This window comes from Scyliorhinus torazame, chromosome 2 (assembly GCF_047496885.1).
Source record: "Scyliorhinus torazame isolate Kashiwa2021f chromosome 2, sScyTor2.1, whole genome shotgun sequence".
Taxonomy (NCBI): Eukaryota; Metazoa; Chordata; class Chondrichthyes; order Carcharhiniformes; family Scyliorhinidae; genus Scyliorhinus; species Scyliorhinus torazame.
The window spans coordinates 9,973,085-9,993,655 of NC_092708.1; the positions used below are offsets into that span (position 1 = coordinate 9,973,085).

General features: G+C 54.0%; 1 protein-coding gene across 9 annotated transcripts in view; it reads right to left on the minus strand.

Moving 5' to 3' along the window:
- tns1b (tensin 1b) overlaps positions 1–20,571 on the minus strand; it is a 1,628,779-nt gene that overhangs the window by 697,344 nt on the left and 910,864 nt on the right. For all 9 annotated transcript variants that reach the window (XM_072468585.1, XM_072468574.1, XM_072468565.1 and 6 more), the window contains one exon: positions 11,228–11,266. In XM_072468585.1, coding sequence (XP_072324686.1) covers positions 11,228–11,266 — 39 coding nt within the window. The remainder of the gene's footprint in view (positions 1–11,227; positions 11,267–20,571) is intronic.

Here is a 20,571-nt window from a genome sequence, read left to right on the forward strand (position 1 = left end):
GCCGCCTTTGCTGGCCCTGTCCAGGGCTCCTTGTTTCGCGTTGCTGTGCATGTTCAGTCAAAGTGCCGGGAGGTCCTCAAGCACGCCGTCCACTCCTTCGAAGGTGACCATTGAAAAACTGTGGCCCTCGTTCAGAACGCACAGTATCCAGGAGGTGTCTCGACTCACCACCAGCCAGCTTCTCATTCTGGTACCGTACCACCCCACATACCGCGACCATTGTAGCGCCGGCTGAGCAGTTAAAGGGCCGAAGACTCTGGACCCGCCTCAGCCTCGTGTTCCCAGATGTTGGCGGGAAAGTGCACCGCAGTCAGGATCGGCAGGGGCATTGCTCAGAGAGCCGGATGCAGAACAGACAGTCCGGACCAGGTGTCGCAGTTTACATTAGAAACTTCAGAGGTGGTGCCATGTGGGTCCCAGGAAGGGTAGCGGGTCAGACAGGACCAGTTTCATACCAGGTTGGAGAGCAGAACCGAGTGAGGTTCTGGTGTACAGGTCCACAGGTCACTGAAAGGGGCAACACAGGTGGAGAAGGTAGTCAAGAAGGCATACGGCATGCTTGCCTTCATTGGCCGGGGCATTGAGTATAAGAATTGGCAAGTCATGTTGCAGCTGTATAGAATCTTAGTTAGGCCACACTTGGAGTATAGTGTTCAATTCTGGTCGCCACACTACCAGAAGGATGTGGAGGCTTTAGAGAGGGTGCAGAAGAGATTTGCCAGGATGTTGCCTGGTATGGAGGGCATTAGATATGAGGAGAGGTTGAATAAACTTGGTTTGTTCTCACTGGAACTACGGAGGTTGAGGGGCGACCTGTAAATTATGAGGGGCATAGACAGAGTGGATAGTCAGAGGCTTTTCCCCGGGGTAGAGGGGTCAATTACTAGGGGGCATAGGTTTAAGGTGCGAGGGGCAAGGTTTAGAGGAGATGTACGAGGCAAGATTTTTACACAGAGGGTAGTAGGTGCCTGGAACTCGCTACCGGAGGAGGTGGTGGAAGCAGGGACGATAGTGACGTTTAAGGTGCATCTTGACAAATACATGAATAGGATGGGAATAGAGGGATACGGACCCAGGAAGTGTAGAAGATTGTAGTTTAGTCGGGCAGCATGGTCGGCACGGGCTTGGAGGGCCGAAGGACCTGTTCCTGTGCTGTACATTTCTTTGTTCTTTGATGAAGAACCAGGGAGGCCACCTCAGACACAGGAGACCAACTCAACGTGGAGCTCCTCCGCAGGTACCAGTTTCAAGTCACACAGCCACGGCACCAATATTAAAAAGTTTGTGGCCTCCTGGGGGCCCCTCACAGAGATGTGGGACATTGAGGACACGGACTCCGAGATGGAGACCAGGCGTCGGAGGTTTCTGACGGAGCAGCGCGGGCGATGAGGAGCAGATCGCCTCGCTCCACCCTCCTCCGCTGAATGAGGGACGGTATAACCCACACGATACCTACGGGGGCCGACCAATTAGCTTCCCCGTGAGCCTGGTGGAATACGAGCTTCCTCACTGAGCGGTGGGGCCCATCAGCGGAGTTAATGTTTTCATCATAAAAGGCGGGCCCAGAGGAGTTCTGAGCTTTGTCGTCCCGGCTGCGACATGGAGGATTCGCTGGAAATACTTTACTTTGTAATAAACCAGTTTTCTTCACGCCTCTCAATGGGCAGCTCTGTGCCCACTAAAGTTGAAAATCCCTCCATAGCCTCAACCCGCCCTAACTCTATCACCTCTTTCTCCCCCTCTCCTCCTCTCCCCCCTCCCCCCTCCCCCTCTCCCCCCTCTCCTCCCCTCCCCTATCCCCCTCCTCCTCCTCTCCCCCTCCCCCTCCTCTCCCCCCTCTTCTCCCCATCTCCCTCTCCCTCTTCTCCCCTCCCCCTCCTCTACAACTCTCCCTCCTCTCCCCCTCTCCCTCTCTCCCTCTCCTCCCCTCCCCCTCCTCTACAACTCTCCCTCCTCTCCCCCTCTCCACTCTCCTCCTCTCCTCCCCTCCCCCTCCTCTACACCTCTCCCTCCTTTCCCCCTCTCCACTCTCCTCCTCTCCCCCTCTCCACTCTCCTCCCCTCCGCCTCTCCTCCTCTCCCCTCCTCCTCTCCCCTCTCCCCCTCATCTCCCCCTCCCCCCTCTCCCCCTTGTCATGATATTCAGGTGAACATCACAGCACATACATACACACATAATGATGGACAGATCAACGGACCAATCAACATACAAAACACGACAGCCAATCACGGACAAGAGCAGACACAGTACAAAGCAGGGAACACGACACTTCCTGGGCCCTCGAACAGGAGACTGCTCAGGGCACAGACCTCATTACCAGCCACTCAGACAGTCACCATGTGCTGAATACCAGAGTTTACTACGTTTATAGTTCAATGAAATAAAACTGCGTTGTACCATTCACACCCGTGTTGGTTCGTCTGTGTGTCAGAGTACCCAACACTTCACCCCTCTCCTCCCCCTCTCCTCCCCTCCACCTCCTCTCCCCCTCTCCCTCCTCTCCCCCTCCCCCTCCTCTCTTCCTCCCCCTCCACCTCTCCTCCCCTCTCCCCCTCTTCCCATCTCCCCTCTCCCTCCCCCACCCCCTCTCCTCCCCTCCCCCCTCCCCTCCTCCTCTCCCCCTCTCCATCTCTCCCTGTCTCCTCCTTTCCTCCTCTCCCCATCTCCTCCACTCCCCCTCTCCCCATCTCCCCCTCCTCCTCTCCCCTCCTCCCCCTCATCCCCCCTCTCCCCCTCTACCCCTCTCCTGCCCATCTCCCCCCTCTCCTCCACTCCCCCTCTCCCCCTCCCTCTCTCTCCATCTCCCCCTCTCCTCCCCTCCCCCTCCTCTTCCCCTCCCCCATCTCCCCCTCTCCTCCCCTCCCCCTCCTCTCCCCCTCCCCCTCCTCTCCCCCTCCCCTCCTCTCCCCCTCCTTCCCCTCCCCCTCCACCTCTCCTCCCCTCCCCCTCACCTCCCCTTCCCCTCCCCCCCTCCCCCTCTCCATATCTCCTCCACTCCTCCTCGCCCCATCTCCCCCTCTCCCTCTCTCTCCTCGTCTTCTCCTCTCCTGCTCTCCCCCTTCCCTTCTCCCTCCCCCTCTCCCCATCTCTCCCACACCCCCTCTATCCCGCTCTCCCTCTCCTCCTCTCCTCTGTCTAATTCTCCACCTCACATTGACTAAAATCTCCTGATTGACTCAGTGTCACATTGTCTCTGTGAACACTCCTGTGAAATGCATTGAGTGCTTCACTATGTTAGAGGTGTTATTTAAATGGAAGGTGTTGTTGTTGCAGCAATGCTAAGTGTATTGGGGATAAACTGCAGCTCCCTCAGCTCTCAGTGCGGATTGGTGGAGATGGTCAGTTGGTGCGTGATGGGGGGATTGCGGTCAGGGTGACAGTGCAGTTGGCAGGATGTGGCACCCTCTGACCTTGCCCACACGGGTGAGGTCCTTGTGCTTATTACGGCAGTGTGCCCCGGTCCTTGGCACAGCTCTCTGCGTTTCATGTGGGGGTCTGGATGGACCCCTGCCAGAACATCTCTCTCTTTTCCACCTCCCCCTCCAGGGCAGAGTCAGCATATCCTGGGAATGCGTTGTCTCCCATTCCTCACTGTTTCCAGGACAGAGTCGCTCCCTCGGTGACAGGCATCCACAATGTTTCCCAACTTCCCCCAAAAGAGGGGCCGGCACATTCCAAATCCTCACCAGGGCCCTCATCACGGATTTCAATTTGCCAACTCTGTGGGATGTTGGGAAATCCTCCTGGATTCCGGATTTTGGTCAGCGGCCTTTGCTTGATGTCCACGATGAGACCGGAGATTACAGAATGTGACGCCTTCCGTAGCGGAGTGTCTGACCGGCGTAACAAACTGTCGCGTGGGCGAGGTGCCTGAGTCGGAACGTAGAACAGGAATCTGTGAGTTCTGAAAAGGGAAAACACTGACAGATGGAGCAATGGGGCCACATAGAGCACAGAGCGAGTAAGGCAGGAAACAGGAGGTAGATTTTGATTTAACAGGGGAGCTCAAACCAACAGCAGCTTCTTTGTCAGAGCTTAATGATGGCTTTTGGATGAATGAGGAACTCGGGGGGTGGGGGGGGATCTGGTTTTAATTAGAATAAATCCCTGCAATCTAATGACAAACTCACAAACTCATAGAGTTGTACCAGCACACAAGGAGACCGCTCGGCCCAGCAAGTTCATGTCTGCAATGCAGCACGCAAATCTTCCCCACCAATTCGTCACTGACAACCTTTGGAAAAATTCTCCAGGGTGTGTGCATTATGCACAATCAATTGCACAAAGACTAAAGTTGGGTACAACTGTGGCTTTATTACAGTCAGATGCGTGGCCTCCTGCTGCAGCTGGCGAAATGGCAGGGCACTGGAGGTCACGCATATTTATACAGTTCTCCTTGGGCGGAGCCAGCCGGCAGGAGCAACCGGCGAACCTGTAGTGCAGGTCCGACCTTACATCTCCTATTACAGTGGTTCACCACATTCACCCCCTGTTAAAAATGAGTCCGGCGGGGGCGACGTGAAACTATATACAATTAGTGCAATTATGTACAGTGGTAGGGAAAGAAAAGTCCATGTTGACGGTCCGGAGTCGGTCAAAGGTTCAGCCAGTCCGGTGCTTTGGTGCTTCGTTGGGAGCGGCGTAATGGTGGCGGCGAAGTCGGTGCTGGCGGTGGTGGAGGTGGCACCGATGGCGGTGGTGGCGGTGCTGATGCTGGCCAGTCATCGGGGAACTCCGGGAGCATGCCGAAGTCCTCTGCATCCTCTTGTGCGGAAAAGGGGAGGGGGGGTGGTCTGGTGGGGTCAATATTGGCGGCGCGGTGGGAGGTGGGGGGGGGGGGGGGGGGCGCATTGGTGGGGGTGTGTGTTGGGGTGGAACCTGACGGTGCCAGGTCCCTGAGTGAGACAGTATCTTTTCGGCCGTTGGGGAACTCAAACCCATATTGAGGGTTGGCGTGGAGCAGGTGAACCCTGTCCACCAAGGGGTCCGTCTTGTGGAGACGGACGTGCCTACGGAGAAGGGCCGCTCCTGGAGCACCGAGCCATTTCGGGAGCGACACCCCGGATGTGGACTTCCTGGGGAAGGTAAAAACATGTTCATGGGGTGTGTTATTAGTGGCGGTGCACAATAGTGACCGGATGGAGTGTAGAGCGTCAGGGAGGACCTCCTGCCAGCGAGAGGCTGGGAGGTTCCTGGACGATAGGGCCAGCTGGACGGCCCTCCAAACCGTCCCATTCTCCCGTTCTACTTGCCCGTTTCCCCGGGGGTTGTAGCTGGTCGTCCTGCTGGAGGCTATACCCCTGCTGAACAGGAACTGACGCAGCTCATCGCTCATGAATGAGGATCCCCTGTCACTGTGGATGTAAGCGGGGAAACCGAACAGAGCGAAGATGGTGCTGAGGGCCTTGATGACGGTGGCAGACGTCATATCGGGGCATGGGATGGCGAATGGGAATCTGGAGTACTCATCGACCACACTGAGAATGTACGTGTTACGGTTGGTGGAGGGGTGGGGCCCTTTGAAATCCACGCTGAGGCGTTCAAAGGGGCGGGAAGCCTTCACCAGGCGCGCACGGTCCGGCCGGTAGAAGTGCGGCTTGCACTCCGCACAGACCTGGCAGTCCCTGGTGACTGTCCTTACTTCCTCGACGGAGTAGGGCAGATTGCGAACTTTGACCAGATAGTACAATCGAGTGACCCCCGGGTGACAAAGGCTGTCGTGTAGGGCCCGGAGTTGGTCCACTTGTGCGCTGGCACATGTACCTCGGGAGAGGGCGACTGGGGGCTCGTTGAGTTTACCGGGGCGATACAAGATCTCGTAATTATTGGTGGAGAGCTCGATTCTCCACCGCAAGATTTTATCATTTTTGATCTTGTCCCGCTGTGTGTTATTGAACATGAAAGCTACCGACCGTTGGTCCGTGAGGAGAGTGAATCTCTTACCGGCCAGGTAATGCCTCCATTGACGCACAGCTTCAACGATAGCTTGGGCCTCCTTCTCGACGGGTGAGTGTCGAATTTCAGAGGCATGAAGGGTGCGGGAAAAGAATGCCACGGGCCTGCCTGCCTGGTTTAGAGTGGCGGCAAGGGCGACGTCTGAAGCGTCGCTTTCTACTTGGAAAGGCAGTGACTCGTCCACTGCGCGCATCCCGGCCTTGGCGATGTCTGCTCTGATGCGGGCGAAAGCGTGTTGTGCCTCGGCCGCGAGGGGGAATCGGATGGACTGAATGAGTGGGCGGGCCTTGTCCGCATAGTTTGGGACCCACTGAGCGTAGTAGGAAAAGAACCCCAGGCAGCGTTTGAGGGCCTTGGGGCAGTGGGGGAGGGAAGCTCCATGAGGGGGCGCAGTACCCCCTCCCATGGAAGTTCCATGCGCTCGGGGTCGGGCCCGAGAAGTCCGTTTTGGACTACATAGCCGAGAATGGCTAACCGGGTCGTGCTGAACACACACTTCTCTTTGTTGTAGGTCAGATTGAGAAGAGTGGCAGTGCGGAGGAATTTATCGAGGTTGGCATCGTGGTCCTGCTGGTCATGGCCGCAGATGGTGACATTATCTAAGTACGGAAAGGTGACCCGCAAACCGTACTGGTCGACCATTCGGTCCATCCCTCTTTGGAAGACCGAGACCCCATTTGTGACACCGGAAGGGACCCTAAGGAAGTGGTAGAGGCGACCGTCCGCCTCGAAGGCCGTGTATGGCTGGTCCGACTTCCGGATGGGGAGCTGGTGGTAGGCGGATTTCAGGTCAATTGTTGGGAAGACCCGGTACAGCGCAATCTGATTGGCCATATCAGATATGCGTGGGAGGGGGTACGCGTCGAGCTGCGTGTACCGACTGATGGTCTGGCTGTCGTCCACGACCATCCTGTGTTTCTCCGCAGTTTTAACCACTACCACTTGGGCTCTCCAGGGGCTGTTGCTGGCCTCGATAATACCCTCCTTAAGCAACCGCTGGACATCGGACCTGATGAAGGTTTTGTCCTGGGTGCTGTACCATCTGCTCCTAGTGGCAACGGGCTTGCAATCCACAGTTAGATTGGCAAAGAGGGAGGGGGGATCGACCCTGAGGGTCGCGAGGCCGCAAACGGTAAGAACATAAGAACTAGGAGCAGGAGTAGGCCATCTGGCCCCTCGAGCCTGCTCCACCATTCAATGAGATCATGGCTGATCTTTTGTGGACTCAGCTCCACTTTCCGGCCCGAACACCATAACCCTTAATCCCTTTATTCTTCAAAAAACTATCTATCTTTATCTTAAAAACATTTAATGAAGGAGCCTCTACTGCTTCACTGGGCAAGGAATTCCATAGATTCACAACCCTTTGGGTGAAGAAGTTCCTCCGAAACTCAGTCCAAAATCTACTTCCCCTTATTTTGAGGCTATGCCCCCTAGTTCTGCTTTCACCCGCCAGTGGAAACAACCTGCCCGCATCTATCCTATCTATTCCCTTCATAATCTTATATGTTTCTAGAAGATCCCCCCTCATCCTTCAAAATTCCAACGAGTACAGTCCCAGTCTACTCAACCTCTCCTCGTAATCCAACCCCTTCAGCTCTGGGATTAACCTAGTGAATCTCCTCTGCACACCCTCCAGTGCCAGTACGTCCTTTCTCAAGTAAGGAGACCAAAACTGAACACAATACTCCAGGTGTGGCCTCACTAACACCTTATACAATTGCAGCAGAACCTCCCTAGTCTTAAACTCCATCCCTCTAGCAATGAAGGACAAAATTCCATTTGCCTTCTTAATCACCTGTTGCACCTGAAAACCAACTTTCTGCGACTCATGCACTAGCACACCCAGGTCTCTCTGCACAGCAGCATGTTTTAATATTTTATCATTTAAATAATAATCCCTTTTGCTGTTATTCCTACCAAAATGGATAACCTCACATTTGTCAACATTGTATTCCATCTGCCAGACCCTAGCCCATTCACTTAGCCTATCCAAATCCCTCTGCAGACTTCCAGTATCCTCTGCACTTTTTGCTTTACCACTTATCTTAGTGTCGTCTGCAAACTTGGACACATTGCCCTTGGTCCCCAACTCCAAATCATCTATGTAAATTGTGAACAGTTGTGGGCCCAACACTGATCCCTGAGGGACACCACTAGCTACTGATTGCCAACCAGAGAAACACCCATTAATCCCCACTCTTTGCTTTCTATTAATGAACCAATCCTCTATCCATGCTACTACTTTCCCCTTAATGCCATGCATCTTTATCTTATGCAACAACCTTTTGTGCGGCACCTTGTCAAAGGCTTTCTGGAAATCCAGATATACCACATCCATTGGCTCCCCGTTATCTACCGCACTGTTAATGTCCTCAAAAAATTCCACTAAATTAGTTAGGCACGACCTGCCCTTTATGAACCCATGCTGCGTCTGTCCAATGGGACAATTTCCATCCAGATGCCTCGCTATTTCTTCCTTGATGATAGATTCCAGCATCTTCCCTACTACCGAAGTTAAGCTCACTGGCCTATAATTACCCGCTTTCTGCCTACCTCCTTTTTTAAACAGTGGTGTCACGTTTGCTAACTTCCAATCCGCCGGGACCACCCCAGAGTCTAGTGAATTTTGGTAAATTATCACTAGTGCATTTGCAATTTCCCTAGCCATCTCTTTTAGCACTCTGGGATGCATTCCATCAGGGCCAGGAGACTTGTCTACCTTTAGCCCCATTAGCTTGCCCATCACTACCTCCTTGGTGATATCAATCCTCTCAAGGTCCTCACCTGTCATAGGGGGGGTACGGGCCGGCCGAATTTGAGGGTGAGGCTCTGGAGGTTGCACTGGAAGTCCAGGCCCAACAGGAGTGCAGCGCAGAGATTAGGAAGGACATAGAGGCGGAAGTTACTAAACTCTACGCCCTGGACAGTGAGGATGACTGTACAAAGGGTCAGGACAAGATGGCGGCGCCCATGGGGCGCACATTGCGGGGTCAGGACAAGATGGCGGCGCCCATGGGGCGCACATTGCGGGGTCTGGACAAGATGGCGGCGCCCATTGGTCGCACATTGCGGGGTCGGGACAAGATGGCGGCGCCCATTGGTCGCACATGGCCCCGGGAGGAGAAGATGGCGGCTCCCATTGTGCGTCTGGATTGGGGGAGGTGGCGATAGCGGGCGTGATCGCAGCGACTGTGCGGGCCTGGCACACCGCCGTGAAGTGGCCCTTTTTACTGCAGGCTTTACAAACGGCAGTGCGGGCCGGTCAGTGTTGGCGGGGGTGCTTCTGCTGACCGCAGAGGTAGCAGCGGGGACCCCCGGGGGTGCGCAGATCTGTGTGCGGCGCAGGCGTATTGCGAAGGCAGGGCCCCGGCTGAGGAGGTCGTTGGCGGGGTAGGAAGGGGTAGAAGGGTGGGCAGCACGGCGGGAGGGGTATGATTGTACGTTACGGGATGCGACCGTCATGGAGAGCGCCAAGGTTTACGTCTCCGCCAGTTCGAGCGTGGCCCTTTCAGCAATCGTTCTCGGATGCGGTCCGACGCACTCCCCGTCACAAAGGCATCGCGCATGAGGAGATTCGCGTGTTCGGAGGCCGTGACGGCCTGACAGTCACAGTCCCGGACGAGTGGAATTAGGGCGCGCCAGAAGTCTTCGATGGACTCACCAGGTAGTTGCGAGCGGGTGGCGAGTACATGCCTGGCGAAGAGCGTGTTCGCCTTCTTCGCGTAGTGTTCCTCAAGGAGTTCCATTGCTTTTGTGTAATTCGTGGCGTCTTGGATCAACGGGAACACGCTGGAGCTCAGTCTGGAGTACAGGACGTTTATCTTCTGAGCCTCTGTTGGCGCGGGGTCCGCCGCGTTGATGTGAGCCTCAAAACATGCCAGCCAGTGAGTAAAGTCTTTCCTGGCGTCGGGCGAGTGCGGATCCAGCTGCAGGCGATCGGGCTTAATTCGGATATCCATCCTGTGGAAACTCTGACTGTAATAAATTGATGCACGATCAATTGCACAAAGACGCAGATTGGGTACAACTGTGGCTTTATTACAGTCAGATGCGTGGCCTCCTGCTGCAGCTGGCGAAATGGCAGGGCACTGGAGGGCATACATATTTATACAGTTCTCCGTGGGCGGAGCCAGCCGGCAGGAGCTACCGGCGAACCTGTAGTGCAGGTCCTACCTTACATCTCCTATTACAGTGGATCACCACAGTGCACCGCTGGGAAGAAGACACTTTTTATTGCCCAGTCACAGGTACAATCAAAGGCCTCCACAAAAATGCCTCCCCCTCCGCCACTCACCCCCCAAGGGGAGATTGACCCCAGGGGGGGCGAGGGAGCTGGGGGAGCAGAGATGTTAAAGAATGCAGAAGGTGACGACCCCAGGAAAGGCGGGGGGCACTGTCGGGCTCTCACTGTGCGGTTTGAAAATTTGAATTCAACTTAGGTGGGGTTACTGGGTTAGGGGGATGGGATGGAGGCACGTCTTGAGTGGGGTGCTCTTTCCAAGGGCTGGTGCAGACTCGATGGGCTCCGGATGGCCTCCCTCTGTACTGTAAATTCTACGATAAAACATCTAAAAAGAAGTTGGTTTTAGTGAAGCTGATCGTGATGTTGTCGATTGTCTTAACAACCGGTTTCCCTGATGTCTTTTCAGGACGGAAACCTGCGCTCCTTGCCTGGGCTGAACCGACATTGATTGCCGTCTCACAGCATTGCGGGCCACATCCACCTGTCCAGTGACTCAGTGTATCAAATTCAGCGGCAATTCAAGAAGGTGGTTCTCGACCACCTTGTCAGGGTAATAACTGTTGGTTCCACCAGGGGCACCCACACCCCAAGGAGTAAGAAAAAAATAACCTCAGCAATTACCTCGGTGTTTCAGAAACATACTTAGCTGAAAGTGGGTGCAATGAAGAGTCACATTCATAAGATGAGTTGGTGCCTCGCACGGTTAAGTTTATTCACATGAGACGTAGGCTTAGAAGACTTTCTGCGTCAAAACACACGCGATGCAAACTAAGCAGATGCTTCCGTCTGCTTTCATAGCTTGTCAAATTGGAAAATAAAAATATGAAAATTCATCGTTTTGAAAAACTGTTGAGACATTTGGAAGCACCTGGGCTCCATTTTGGACCCCCCCCCCCCCCCCCCCCCCCGCCCCCAACCCACAGGACTCATCACTGAGATAACGCCCAGGAATCTCCTGACAATAGTTTGTTGCTCATCATCTCCCATCATTCCAACACTGACACATAAATCCTTGAGACAACTCACCAGCTCATAGTTCACCGGAGGCACACACAAGGTCGTGACCTGCAAAAACAAAGAGAGACGTAAGGTGAGCTGGATAATGAATGTAAATCTCAGACTCCCAATCTCCTGATCAATAGTCCCAACCCGGTCAATTCTGCTTTCAGCCTCTCCTGAGCCCCCGAATCTCCCGTGTTCCTCGTTTCAGATTCTCAGGGAGTTGAAGCCAAGGCTTATCGAAATGTCTGAACTGACATCACCACAACAGATGAACTGGTCATCTCTCATTTGCTGTTTGCGGAGCGTTGTTGTAGTTTCTGCATAAGGTAAAGATGCATGGCATTAATGGGCAAGTAGTAGCACGGATAGAGGATTGGTTAATTCATAGAAAGCAAAGAGTGGGGATTAATGGGTGTTTCTCTGGTTGGCAATCAGTAGCTAGTGGTGTCCCTCAGGGATCAGTGTTGGGCCCACAACTGTTCACAATTTACATAGATGATTTGGAGTTGGGGACCAAGGGCAATGTGTCCAAGTTTGCAGACGACACTAAGATAAGTGGTAAAGCAAAAAGTGCCGAGGATACTGGAAGTCTGCAGAGGGATTTGGATAGGCTAAGTGAATGGGCTAGGGTCTGGCAGATGGAATACAATGTTGACAAATGTGAGGTTATCCATTTTGGTAGGAATAACAGCAAAAGGGATTATTATCTAAATGATAAAATATTAAAACATGCTGCTGTGCAAAGAGACCTGGGTGTGCTAGTGCATGAGTCGCAAAAAGTTGGTTTACAGGTGCAACAGGTGATTAAGAAAGCAAATGGAATTGTGTCCTTCATTGCTAGAGGGATGGAGTTTAAGACTAGGGAGATTATGCTGCAATTGTATAAGGTGTTAGTGAGGCCACACCTGGAGTATAGCGTTCAGTTTTGGTCTCCTTACTTGAGAAAGGACGTACTGGCACTGGAGGGTGTGCAGAGGAGATTCACTAGGTTAATCCCAGAGCTGAAGGGGTTGGATTACGAGGAGAGGTTGAGTAGACTGGGACTGTACTCGTTGGAATTTAGAAGGATGAGGGGGGATCTTATAGAAACATATAAGATTATGAAGGGAATCGATAGGATAGATGCGGGCAGGTTGTTTCCACTGGCGGGTGAAAGCAGAACTAGGGGGCATAGCCTCAAAATAAGGGGAGGTAGATTTAGGACTGAGTTTAGGAGGAACTTCTTCACCCAAAGGGTTGTGAATCTATGGAATTCCTTGCCCAGTGAAGCAGTAGAGGCTCCTTCATTAAATGTTTTTAAGATAAAGATAGATATTTTTTTGAAGAATAAAGGGATTAAGGGTTATGGTGTTCGGGCCGGAAAGTGGAGCTGAGTCCACAAAAGATCAGCCATGATCTCATTGAATGGTGGAGCAGGCTCGAGGGGCCAGATGGCCTACTCCTGCTCCTAGTTCTTATGTTCTTATGCTCTATACTGCAGTGGTGACTGTATCTCAAAAGTGGCTTTCTTTGCTGTAAAGCACTTTGAGACCACCTCAGGACGTGACAGGAGCTGCAGAAAGACAAGTTGTTTATTCTTTCAGTGAGAGTGATCTTGAATATTGCTGAAGAAGAGAGCTATGTTGCTGAAGTGTTTCGTCTTGCCCCCATCAAGAGAAACAAAGGAATGACAAATTTCAAACAGTCACAACAATTTATACTACAAGTGAGAGCATAGGAACAGGAGGCTATTCAGCCCATCGAGCCTGTTCAATCATTCAATATGTCCACGGTTGATTGGACACTTCAATCAATGTCTTTTATACCCTAACCCTTTATATTATTGTTAATCAGAAATCTGTCGATCTCTGCTTCAAACAGACTCAAAACTGAGCTTCCACAGACCTCTGTAGAGAATTCCAAAGATTCACAACCCTCGGTGGAAAGAGATTTCTCCTCATCTCTCTCCTCGGTGACTTCTTCCTTATTCTGAAATTGTGCTCCCTGCTTCTAGACTTCCCAACCAACGGAAAAATACCCTCCCGGTTCCTTAAGTATTTTGCAGGTTTCAATGAGATCGCCTCTCATTCCTGAAACTCTAGAGCACCCAGGCCCCATTTGTCCAATCTCTCTTCATAAGACACTCCCGCCATCCCCGGAACAAGTCTGGCTTTTGGATGAATGAGGAACTCGGGGGGGATCTGGTTTTAATGAGAATAAATCCCTGCAATCTAATGACAAACTCGCAAACTCATAGAGTTGTACCAGCACACAAGGAGACCGCTCGGCCCATCAAGTTCATGTCTGCAATGCAGCACGCAAATCTTCCCCATCAATTCGTCACTGACAACCTTTGGTAAAATTCTCCAGGGTGTGTGCATCGCTGGGAAGAAGACATTTTTTATTGCCCAGTCCCAGGTACAATCAAAGGTCTCCACAAAAATGCCACTCCCTCTCTGGCAATAATAACCTTTCTGAGGCAAGGGGACCAATTGTGCTCACAGAGCTCCAGGCGCGGTCTAACCAAGCTCCTATACAATTGAAGCAAAACTCACTCCTGTCCTCAAATCCTGTTGTGATAAAGGCTAAGGGCAGGATTCTCCGACCCCGCCGCCGGGTCGGAGAATCGCCGAGGGGCGGCAAGAATTCCGACCCCGCCGGCTGCCGAATTCTCCGGCGCCGGGGTTTTGGCAGGGGGTGGGAATCGCGGCACGCCGGTTGGGGACCGTTGGCAGTGCCCCCGCCCCCCCAGCGATTCTCCGGCCCGCGATGGGCCGAGTGGCCGCCCGTTTTTGGCCAGTCCCGCTGGCGTGGATTGGACATGGTTCCACACAGCGGGACCTGGCAGGTAGGTTGGCTGGTGCGGTCCTCGGGCGAGCGCGAGGGGGGGGGGCCAAGGTGGCCTGGCCCACGAGTGGGGCCCACCGATCTGCGGGCAGGCCTGTGCCGTGGGGGCATTTCTTCCATCCGGCGCGGAGGCGACACCGCCCTGCGCATGCGCGGGACCACGGCGGCGGTTCTGTGCATGCGCTAACTCGCAGTCCTCACCGGAGAATTCCGCTACTTCCGGTCGGCCCAACGCCGGAGTCGTTCGCACCGTTTTTTACGCCGGTATCGGGCCATCGCGCCGATTTGGGAGAATCCCGCCTTCTGAGTCGTCAAAACCCTTCTGTAGCAACTTAGTATCTTCCTCACAGCACACATTCCTGCCTAGCTTAGTATCTTCCTCACAGCACACATTCCTGCCTAGCTTAGTATCTTCCTCACAGCACACATTCCTGCCTAGCTTAGTATCTTCCTCAAACTTGGAAATATTACATTTGGCCCCCACATATATTGTGAACAGCTGGGGTCCTAGTACTGATCCCCATGATACCCCACTCGCCACAGCTGGCCAATGTAAGAATTACCCGTTTATTCCTAATCTCTGTTTTTATAATAATCTTTATTATTGTCACAAGTAGGCTTACATTAACACTGTAATAAAGTTACTGTGAAAATCCCCCAGTCGCCACATTCCGGCGCCTGTTCGGTACACAGAGGGAGAATTCCGAATGTCCAATTCATCTAACAGCACGTCTTTCTGGACTTGTGGGAGGAAACCGGAGCACCCGGAGGAAACCCACGCAGACACGGGGAGAACGTGCAGACTCCGCACAGACAGTGACCCAAGACGGGAATCGAACCTGGGACCCTGGCACAGTGAAGCAACTGTGCTAACCACTGTGCTACCGTGCCTGTTAGCCAATCCTCAATCGAAGCGGAGGCATTGCCATGGAGAAAGCAACGGAAATCTACTGACTCCCAAAGGTCGTGGGTAATGTAATAAAGGTGAAGGTTTGAACAGTTTCCCTTTGTTTCCAGAGAAAAACATGATAGGAGCCACGATACGAGCTCAACTTATGATCTTAAACTGATTGTTAGTGTTGTTAGCCATTAGCGCACTCGGGATTATTCAGTAAGTGCTGCCCAATCACAGAATCACATCGAACATTAGACGTTTTGTTTTGGGTTTTGCAAGTGCAGGTTGGTTAGTTTCAGTGGTGGTGTGAGGCCAAGTTCGTAGGCCGTACATTCCTTTGGTTGTTTGTAAGAGGCATCATACAAACTGTACTTAACATCTGCCTACAGGGGCGATGGAAGTGAAGATGGAACGTAGGGATTTGGAGCAGAAGTCGGCAATTCAGCCCTTCGAGCCTGCTCCACAATCCAATCAGATCCTGGCTGATCTCTTCCAAGTCTCAAATCCACCTCCCCGCCTGTTCCCCATATCCCTTTTACCCATTTTTAAAATCAGAAATATATCTATCTCCCTCTTGAAACCATTTAATGATTCAGATTCCACCGCACCATGGGGCAGCGAGTTCCACAAATTCACCATCCTCTGCAAGAAGTAGTTCCTCCTCTTCTCAGTTTTAAATCTACCACCTCTCAACCGAAATCCATGACCTCGCGTTCTAGATTTCCCACAAGGAGGAACATTTGGTCGACATATACTTTATCAATTCCTTTTAGCATTTAAAAAAAATAAATTTAGAGTACCTAATTCATTTTTTCCAATTAAGGGCAATTTAGCGTGGCCAATCCACCTACCCTGCACATCTTTGGGTTGTGGGGGCGAAACCCACGCAAACACGGGGAGAATGTGCAAACTCCACACGGACAGTGACCCAGAGCCGGGATCGAACCTGGGACCTCGCGCCGTGAGGCAGCAGGGCTAACCCACTGCGCCACCGTGCTGCCCTTTAGTATTTTAGACATCTTGATCAGATCCCCTCTCATCCTTCTAAACTCCAGCGAGTATTAGTCTAAACTGTTTAATCTCTCCTCATACATCAACCCTTTCATCCCCGGAATCAATCTGGTGACCCTCCTCTGAACTCCCTCCAGTGCCACCCCATCCTTCCTCAAATAAGGAGACCAAAACTGGACCCGATACTCCAGGTGTGGTCTCACCAACACCCTATACAATTACAACAACACTTCTCTCCCAGGGGCAGGTTTAGCACAGGGCTAAATCGCTGGCTTTGAAAGCAGACCAAGGCAGGCCAGCAGCACGGTTCGATTCCCGTACCAGCCTCCCCGAACAGGCGCCGGAATGTGGCGACTAGGGGCTTTTCACAGTAACTCCATTTGAAGCCTACTTGTGACAATAAGCGATTTACATTTCATTTCATTTCTCTACTTTAATACTCCCGTCCTTTAGCAACAAACACTAACATTCCATTTGCCTTTTTAATTACAGGCTGTAGCTGCGTACAGACTTTCTGTGATTCATGAACAAAGTCACCCAGATCCCTCTGCCCAGACGCATCTTCAATCTGATTTCCATTTAGGTAATAATTTACCTTTCTATTTTTTCAGCTAAAATGGATAACCTCCATATATATTAAACTCCATCTGCCACATTTTGGCCCACTCTCCAAGCCGATCTATATTCATCTGTAAAATCTTTATCTCCTCTTCACTGTTTGCTTTCCCACCTGTTTTAGTATCAATTTTTCTATGTTACACTGGGCGCGATTCTCCGCTCCCGCGCAGGTTGGGAGAATCGCCTGGGCCGCCAAAATTTCCCGGGACGCCGGTCCGACGCCCTCCCGCGATTCTCCCAAGTGGCGGGAACGGCCCGGTCGAGTTTCACGGGCCGCAGGCTGGAGATACCCAAGATGGCGATTCTTCGGCACCCCCGCTATTCTCAGGCCCGGATGGGCCGAGCGGCCAGGCCAAAACGGCGTGTTCCCCCCGGCGCCGTCCACACCTGGGGGGTCATCCCCCCAGCGGGTCGGAGAATGGCCGTTGGCCGCCGTGAATCCCGCCCCTGCCGGTTGCCGAAGTCTCCGGTACCGGATATTCGGCAGGGGCGGGAATCGGGCCGCGCGGTTGGCGGGCCCCCCCGCTCGATTCTCCGGCCCGGATGGGTCGAAGTCCCGCCGAGAAATTGCCTGTCCTGGCGGGACAAGGCGGCGTGGGCGGGCTCCGGGGTCCTGGGGGGCGATCTGGCCCCGGGGGGTGCCCCCACGGTGACCTGGCCCGCGATCGGGGCCCACCGATCCGCGGGCGGGCCTGTGCCGTGGGGGCACTCTTTCCCTTCCGCCTCCGCAACGCTCTCCACCATGGCGGAGGCGGAAGAGACTCTCCCCACTGCGCATGCGCGGGAAACTGTCGGCGGCCGCTGACGCTCCCGCGCATGCGCCGCCCGGGGATGTCATTTCCGCGCCAGCTGGCGAGGCAACAAAGGCCGTTTCCGCCAGCTGGCGAGGTGGATATCCCTCCGGCGTCGGCTTAGCCCCTCAATGTTGGGGCTCGGCCCCCAAAGATGCGGAGCATTCCGCTCCTTTGGGCCGGCGCGATGCCCGTCTGAATGGCGCCGTTTTGGGCGCCAGTCGGCGGACATCGTGCCGTTTGGGGAGAATTTCGTCCCTGGTCGCTGCCGTCGCGAGTGGTGCGTGAACGCTGGGGGGGCGGCCTGCGGGGGGGGGGGGGCGAGGGGGGATCCTGCACCGGGGGGTACCTCAAATGTGGGGTGGCCCGCGATCGGTGCCCACCGATCGTCGGGCCGTCCTCTCTGAAGGAGGACCACCTTCCTTCCGCGGCCCCGCAAGATCCGTCAGACATCTTCTTGCGGGGCGGACTCAGGGAGGACGGCAACCACACATGCGCGGATGACGCCCGTTATGCGGCGCCGGCCGCATCATCTATGCGGCGCCGCTTTTACACGGGCGACAAGGCCTGGCGCGGGTAGATGACGCGGCCCCGATCCTGGCCCATTGTCAGGGCCTGAATTGGTCGGGACCGGGGCCGTTTCGCGCCATCGTGAACCTCGACGGCGTTCACGACGGCGCGGCCACTTCGGCGTGGGGGTGGAGAATCCCGCCCACTCTGTCCCTACTTGCAGATCATTTCTATAGATTGTAAACAGTTGGGGTCCGAAGACTGACCCTGTGGCACCCCCAGTTACAGTTCACCACCCAGAGAAGGACTCATATATCCCGACTCTCTGCTTTCTGTCAGTCAGCCAATCCGCAATCCAATCTAGTACTCTACTCCCAACTCACTGCGACCTCACCTTCTGGATCAGTCTTTTATGCGGCACCTTGTCAAACGCCTTCTGGAAGTCTAGATATACCACATCCACAGGTTCCCCATTATTCACCTTGCTGGTTACGTCCTCAAGGAACTCAAGCAAGTTTGTCAAACATCACTTACCATTCATAAAACCAAGCTGACAATGGTGGATTAAGCTTTGTCTTTCCAAATGTTCAGTTGTCTCCTTGGGCGGGATTCCCCGACCTCCCGCCGGATCGGAGAATCCCCGGGGGGCGGCGTGAATTCCGCCACGCCGCTCCGACGCTGGCTGCCGTATTCTCCAGCGCCGGTTTTCGGGCGGGGGCAGGGTTTATGCCACGCCGGACGGGGCCATTGGCAGCGGCCCCCCGGCAATTCACCGGGCCCCGATGGGCCAAGTGGCCGTCGGTTCCTGGCCAGTCCCGCCGGTGTGAAATGGACATGGTCCCACATGGCGGGACCTGGCTGGTGGGCTGTCTAACGGAGTCCTCGGGTGGGCACGGGGGGATCCGGCCCCGGGGGGGGGGGGGGGGGGGGGTCCCCCACAGTGGCCTGGCCCGCGATCGTCGCCCACCGATCTGCGGGCGGGCCTGTGCCGTGGGGGCACTCCTTCCTTCCGCGCCGGCCTCTGTAGGACTCCGCCATGGCTAGAGCGGTGAAGAACCCCGCTGCGCATGCGCAGGAACACGGCAGCCGGTCTGCGCATGCACGGGACCACGCATGCGCCAACTCGCGCCGGCCCTTCGGCGCCCGCCTAGTCCCTGGAAGTGCAGAGGATTCCACAACCTCCGGTGGGGCCGACGCCGGAGTGGTTCCCGCCGTTCATGGCACCAGCGCGCCGGGCCATCGCGCCAATCGCGGGAGAATCCCGCCCAGTAATGATTGATTCCAGAAACTTCCCCACCACAGAGGTCAAGCTAACCAGTCTATAGTTTCCCACTTTTTCCTCTGTCCCTTTTTGAAGAGGAGCATCAGGTTAGATTCCAACCCACCGGAACCTTTCCAGAATGCAGGGAATTCTGAAATATCATAACCAATGCATCCGCACTCCCTGAATTCCCTGGGGTGCAGGCCATCAGATCTGGCCTTTAATCCCATTAATTTATTCAATACCTTCTCCCGAGTGATGGTTTTTGCACCATGTTCCTCTGCATCAACTGTAGTTTTTGGAAATGTTTATTTTCTTTGACTGTGAAGACAGAGGCAAAATATTGGTTCAGTGCCTCCGCCATCTCTGTGCTCCCCATTATTACCTCACCAGTATCGTCCTCGAAAGAGCCAACATTTACTCTACCTATTCTCTTCCTCTTTATATACTTATGGAAGCTTTTGGTATCAGTGTCTGTGTTTTCTGCTAGTTTCCTTCTGTAGTTCATTTTCTTTTGATTTTATTTTTAGTAGCCTTTTGCTGAACCTTAAACTTCTCCCAAACCTCCAGTTTACCACCAGTTTTTGCCTTTCTGTCTTCCTTGACTTGCTTGTTTAGCCAACGGGACATTTTTCTCCCTTTTACAATTCCTCTTCCTCTCAGGAATATACTTTAAGTGAGAGATATTTAATATCTCCCTGAACATCCGCCATTGTTCCTCAACTGACCTACCCTCAATTATCTGTGCCCAGTCTACTTGGGCCAGAAGACCATCAGACATAGGAGCAGAATTAGGCCACTCGGCCCATCGAGTCTGCTCCGCCATTCAATCATGGCTGATATTTTCTCATCTCCATTCTCCTGCTTTCGTCCCATAACCCCGATCCCCTTATTGATCAAGAACCGATTTATCTCTGTCTGAAAGACACTCTGACGCCCGGACGCGAACCGCTGCCAAACGGAGATACGGCGCCAATTGAAAACGAAAATGAAAATGGCTTATTGTCACAAATAGGCTTCAATGAAGTTACTGTGAAAAGTCCCTAGTCGCCACATTCCGGCGCCTGTTCGGGGAGGCTGGTACGGGAATTGAACCCGCGCTGCTGGCCTTGTTCTGCATTAGAAGCCAGCTGTTTAGCCCACTGTGCTAACACGCGGTCGATGGGGCGTCGGTCGGGGGCCGTTGAAAGAGGCCCCCGCGGCGATTCTCCGCGGTCGACCGGCCGAGATCCCGCCGGCGTGGTTCACGTATGGCTCCACCCGGCTGGAGCTCGGAGTCGCGGCTGCGGTGGCCATTCTGATGTGGGGTGGGGGGGGGGCAAGGGTATCAGTTTCCAGGGGGGGCCTCCACGACGGCCAGGCCCGCGATCGGCGGGTGATCTGGGGGGGGTGGGGGAGCTACATTCTTCCACAGCGGTCCGGTGTGCGGGTCCGCCACATCGCGCGGGGCCGGCGC